Source organism: Dermacentor albipictus, chromosome 3 (genome assembly GCF_038994185.2).
Source record: "Dermacentor albipictus isolate Rhodes 1998 colony chromosome 3, USDA_Dalb.pri_finalv2, whole genome shotgun sequence".
Classification (NCBI taxonomy): domain Eukaryota; kingdom Metazoa; phylum Arthropoda; class Arachnida; order Ixodida; family Ixodidae; genus Dermacentor; species Dermacentor albipictus.
In genome coordinates this window covers 140,773,575-140,779,651 of record NC_091823.1, presented here as the reverse complement: position 1 = coordinate 140,779,651, position 6,077 = coordinate 140,773,575, and the positions used below count along the sequence as shown (strand labels likewise).

Below are 6,077 nucleotides of genomic sequence, written 5' to 3'. Positions count from 1 at the left end.
TAGCGATAACTTTACGGTGATAACGCGGCAAACCACGGTGATAGCCAAGCAACGTCCCTGAACCATAGGCGAAACGTTTTCGTTTTTCCGGGGGGTGGGGAGTGCGGCCGAGGCCCGACCAGCTTTGCTAACCTCACTCAAAGTTGTGCGAACGTCAGTTTAACGAATATTTCAGAATGACGAACGTTTCAAAAATCCACGGCAGATTTCCTATGCATTCTACGCAAAAATCTTTCAGTTAAACGAATTTCTGAATAGAGAATGTTTCAGTTGAACGAACTTCATCACTGGGCTCGTTTTTTTTTTTTTTAATCAGCAGTTCAACGAAGTTTTGCGCTCTGCAGTGCTGGTAGTTGGTTCTTTATTCTATGGTGCTGGCGTAGACGATGCACCCCCACCCCCATAATCGCCCATTCAGCGGCGGCTAGGTGCAGTGCGACAGAGCTCGTTACCTGTGCTGAATTTATCAGACCTGGAAATTGTACTTCCAGTGCTCGTCCCGAAGAAGAATAGTGCGACGCAGAAGATGCAATGTCAGAGGCAGATTCAAATCCTGCAATTCTAGCCGAGGTTGTAGGATGCCTTGAAAAGTTGCGCGACTTCGCGTCTTTGGAACGAGCTGCGCCAGAATGCACAAAAACTCCCTCTGCACAGCTTCGTTAGTTCTTGCGCTTTGAGACCACCAGTGCAAATGAAAATTATATTTCAAAATGAGATAGGCAGCAACGCGACTGTTACGCACTTCATACATACTGTTGTACATACGTAACTCCATAAATTGTATTTCAAACCTTTGACTCCGATGTCAGCTGTGCCCTATGCTGTTCCTTGTTCTACTGAATATTGTTTGGTGGACTTTCGCTTAAGTGAACTATTTCCTTGGGTCTCTTGAAGTTCAAATGATAGCTCGCTGTATATACATACTTTAATAACAGTTGCACTGGAGGGCCTTGTACGAGTATGTACAAGACCTCATGGTAGGAGACACTCAAGGCGAATTCTCGCTGTCGTCGTCGACACGGTGTTTCGTGTAAAATCCAAAAGCCATATGAATGAGCGACCCACACACTACGGGAGCCAGAAAAAGCACGCAACGGCGAGGTGAAAAGGATGGCAGCTCGATGGGCATTATCTTCCCGCGCGCTGCCGAAGCCCAACGCCACTCACCCTCACCCCCTTTCGCGCGATGGGCGCATTTGCCTCCCTCGCGCACGCCCGACTCAGCCGCGATCGCCGGCTCCCTTCGCGTGCCGCCACTCGCACTTGCAGCACACAGCGACGGCAACAATGCTCCAAGAGTGTCCATGTAATGCTACCGCAGTAGAATCGCATTTCATTTGAAGCCAGATGCACGACGCACCACACCACCACCATCCGTTGCCATCAGTGATCTGGAAAACCACTACTTGAACGACCGCCTGTGAAGTCCATTTAAAATGTAGTTACTGCCACCCAGGAGGAGGCACTAATAGAATGGTAATTATCCATGCACATCTTCTCATGCCATTCGATCGATGTTTTTCAGTTTTTTGTAGGAAATCTCTTGGCAGTAAGAGTCCAATACAAAGGCAGTGTTGGCAAGCTTTTTCCTGGGTCCAAATAAGCTAAACTAAAGCCTTGAGACTTCCATGCAACACCCCCCCTCCCCCCTTGCAGGTTTCAAAACATCTAAACAATCACTCGCCCCTCATGCATAATTATGGTGCCTTAGCAAACACTCGTGTTGTCTTCATATGCATGGACTGCAGTGAATAGAGGCCTTCATTATGCGATGCATGTAATGCATTGTGCAAGCCTTGCGTTTACGACACCAAGCACACAGGAGGGCCACAGTGGTACACACTTAAAAGATTGTAGAAACTAACGAAACGCCGTTCATATAAAAGGACGACACTAGCAAAGTAGTGAAATTCGATACTACAGTTGAACTCGACATACCACGATGTTGTCAAGAAGCAATACATTTAGCCACGTAGTGCAGCAATAATACTTGGTATCACGACACTGCTGAAAAAATAAAGAGGGCAAGTGTTTCTTGTGGCTGCGTTAGTACAAGGCAGTCGCAGCAATAGTATTGTGTCCTGCTGCATCCACCTCATAAGTAACAAAGCTGGAACTGGTTTGTAGAAATAAGCACACAATTATAAATTTAGGGCACACAAATGCTCGCCAGTACTTACATTTACTTTCATTTACACTGACTTTCAATTACAGCAATAAATTGGAAAATGCCAGGTCACTACTCTTACCAGACAGTGTTACTTTACTTTAAAGTATGTTGCATTGCATTTTGCACTGACAATTCATGTGGTCTGCAATTGTACAATACAAGAGGGGGAGGGGCTTGTCTTGTACTTGACCGTTTCATCGAATGAGCCAAATTGACTGCAAGATTCAAGAGGAATGGTATTGGCCAGGCAGGCCACGAATGAGACAGAACACTCGGACATTTTTTAAAACTAGAAGATCCACCTCGGCTCTTTTCTTTATTTGCCTCGGCATGCGTTGTATCTTGCTTTTCCAAGTGCATGCCACAGACAAACGGCCCTGTGCACAACTGCTGGTGTCCACTTCCACACAGAAACAGGAAGGGGAAAAAAAAAAGAAAGAGTGGAGGGGAACAAACAATGTGTTTTATGCACAAACTCTCTGCAGAATGAGGGGAAAAGGAGGGCGAGGGCTGTTGTTGGTCCTGGCACGCACGCCTGAGAGATGACCCTTTTCTTTGACAGAGCACACCCCCGCCCATCCCAAAGAGGAGGAAGAGTGCTTTCCACTGCCCCGGGCAGACTGTACAGGCACACATACATAAAGGGACAAGAATGAAAAACAAAATGTGCAGAGAGGGAGAGTCTGGGAGTAGAGAGGGGCAACAGTATGTAACAAGAGAAAGAAGAAAACAGAATTGGCTGAGGGGGCAGCAGAGGCAACTCCCAGACAGGAGGCAGAGTCAGATGGGTGCATTGGTAGCAGCGCCCTCCCGGGGCAACTGGGCAAAGCAATGTCACTGGCAGGCACCGCTACTGGGCGTAGGCTGCAGCTGGAACACCGGTGTTGCGTGGGGCGCCGCGGTTCCCTGCAGGGCGCCCGCGTCCTGCAGAAGAGACAGCCGTAAGTGCAAACGATTACTTCTCGCACAAAGAATGCATGCAGCGAAACTGATAGTTCAATCTTGATTACAACGAAGTAGGTAAAATCTGCAATTTGCTTCGTTATATCAAAATTTCGTTGCATTGAAATTCGGCCTTTTATGCAAGTAAGTACAGTCCCCGATTAATTTTTCTTACACAGAAAGGGGCCGCAGAATTTTCGGAATTATCAGGCAACCGAAAAAAGCAAATTTGAAAGAAAACATGCATTTGGGAGTTGGCGACGAATGATACGACTGCACGCCATGCTTTCGCCTGCAACTCTGCCCCCCGCGGCTGATAGTGTCACCCGCACTGCAACAACGCTATCGAGAAAAGCGCCGGCAGCAGGGAGCGATTGTCTGCTTCTTGTTCCAACAGGTCACCGAAAATCGAGATTACGCAACCTCTAATACTAAACGAGTGGGCAGACAGCTTACGTGATGCACGCCCACTCTTTGCACACGTGGCAGATTGCCTCTAAAGCAGGGTGCGCAGCTGCGTATGCGCTTACAAGCCATGTGCAGTCACGGCTGAGACGTGCGCCAGAAATCGTGATGCACGCCAAGCACAAACTGTGTGGGGTGCAATCAGATCTTATGGCACTTGAACTTTATAGGGAACATGATATGGGTTCACTTCCGCGGTCCCTCTTGTTGTGCCCTGCACGATTTGAGAGGCGCGTTTGCAAGTAGCCGCTTGTAATTCAATCATTTGACCATCTGCCTCTACGGAAGTTTCTATTTATTGTCTCGGCGTTGCTTTGCTGCAAAAGCGAAATTTTGTTCTATTGAAATCGCATACAAACACACTTCTTATATTGAGTATCTAACTACATGGTGTTCTACGGACAAGAGGCTATGAAAAATTAAATACTTTATTATATCGAGGTTTAACTGTATAGCAAACCTTATGGAACGCTGAAAATGTTTTCATTATTTCGAAATTTTTGCGTCATGCATGCAGATTGATTTTATAACAAAACAGACGCACGTCTACACTCAGAAGCACTACTCCCACTAATGCGTTTGTGCCTATGACAGACAAACAAATATATGATGCAGGAGATGGCACGTGCTTTCTTACTCGGGTGCTCACAGCTTGTACAGACATCGGACGTGTTAACACTGCACAAGTGAGTGCTCGGCTTTACATTCCACACACTACTGACAATCACATTTAAGAGGGAAATTTCTGCACCACAACTTGGACCATGTCTCATATGCAGTAAGATGAAACATAATGCCAAAGTGATTATGACGCAGTGATTCTTAAGGGCACACCAACTGTCACACACGAACGATGCAGCAGTGCATTTCTTCAAAGTGCCGACATAGAAGCTCGAGCCGTTGCGTCTGCTAGGCTTGTCGACAACACTGGCAGCTGTCGGTAAGTACACAGCAAGCACTAACTCAATGAAAATCTACATGCTGCAGCATTGCACATCGTCACCAATGAATAAAGGGAAAATCAGACATTCACCCGTTCGTAGCAGTTGCTACAAAGGAAAACCATATGGGTTCCTCAAAAAGAAAGCTTCATAGTTGAAGAAAAATTCGTCCTGGTCCAGGACCAAATGTCACCAAATGTTACCGAAACCTCGAAACATACAGTACAGAAATGCAGATAAAGATACGTGGGGAAACTGTGAAAGATTTTTTTTTATTTACATTTACATTTGCTCATATTACCGATACTGTGCACACAGAGCTTTAGTGGGCTGTAAAATGACAAATAATTGTTCAATGCTGAATCTGTTCCCAGCGTGCTATACCTATGCACTCTAGTAATCAACTATATGCTGTGTGCAACTTTCCCGTTAGCAGATAATTATCAGTGATCTTGATAACTACTATGTATACACAAGATATAATTAGATATTTAAAATAAACACTAAACACTGAATGAGCATACACAGTTTTATCGGATTTGAACAAGAAATAACAAAGTTATCGCAACAACCCATGTCCCCCTATAATCTAAAGCATTTAGCAATTTACTCTATTCTCACCTTTAATTTATGCCAAATAGTGTCCGCCTATCTACTCAATGCTAACAAGCACGCAAGGGCGAAAATTCAATAAGCACAAATTCACAATTGTAAAGACATGTATTGATGTCTGAATGATGTGATAACGATTGTTCGTGACCAAAACAATGTTTAATACTCCACTGGAGTTGTCTAAGTATGCATAAGCATATCTTGAAATTTCAGTGGAGCCCTAGTAACCCTATGGGTATTGTCTCTGATCGATATTTTTCTTGAGGGGGTAAGGGAGGGGGTAGGTTAAATTGCTCCTTAAAGCTATAAAGCTACCAATCATCTACGTTTACACTATTATAATTAAATGTTCTAACTTCACAAATACACAAGGCATTAGACCTCCTTAACACTGCAGCTCTCCTGCTGGCAAATGGATGAACTCCGAGCTGAGTTGTAGTCAGCTCATTCTGCAGACAGACGGCACCGTTCAGACACGCATCTGTTCTTACACCATGCTTTCGACTGCTCTCGACGTTTCAGCTACAGTAATCTCTATGACTTGAAAGATAGGTGCTACGTAAACAGCGCAGAAGCATGGCCGGTCCCTCTGTTTTTGGAACTTTCAGACCTAAGGCTAAGCATTCCGAGCATTGGCGACACAGACTTTGCGACAAAGCTTCGCGCGCTAAATCCTTGGACACGTGGCAAAGCCATTCCATACCAGTTCTTCGGAATTTGCAACTAAACGCATTATGTGCAGAGTTCTTGGATACACGGCTAAGCATTTTGCAAATTGGCGTCTCAGACTGCATGCTAAGCCCATCAAGCGATGACTCCTCGGACCCGTAGTTAGGCATTTCATGCATTGGCGCCTGGGACCTGCGGCTCCGAATTTTGCACATTGGCACCTTGTACCGACGACCGCACACCTCCCGCGCTGACATTTATCATATCACAATATTATA

General features: G+C 45.4%; 1 protein-coding gene across 1 annotated transcript in view; it reads right to left on the bottom strand.

The window, feature by feature from the left end:
* Positions 1–2,447: 2,447 nt before the first annotated feature.
* Positions 2,448–6,077, bottom strand: part of LOC135915863 (caprin-1-like) — a 32,573-nt gene continuing 28,943 nt past the window's right edge. The window contains exon 8 of the mRNA XM_065449050.1: positions 2,448–3,094. Within this exon, the coding sequence (XP_065305122.1) occupies positions 3,021–3,094 (74 nt within the window). The 3' untranslated portion in view covers positions 2,448–3,020. The remainder of the gene's footprint in view (positions 3,095–6,077) is intronic.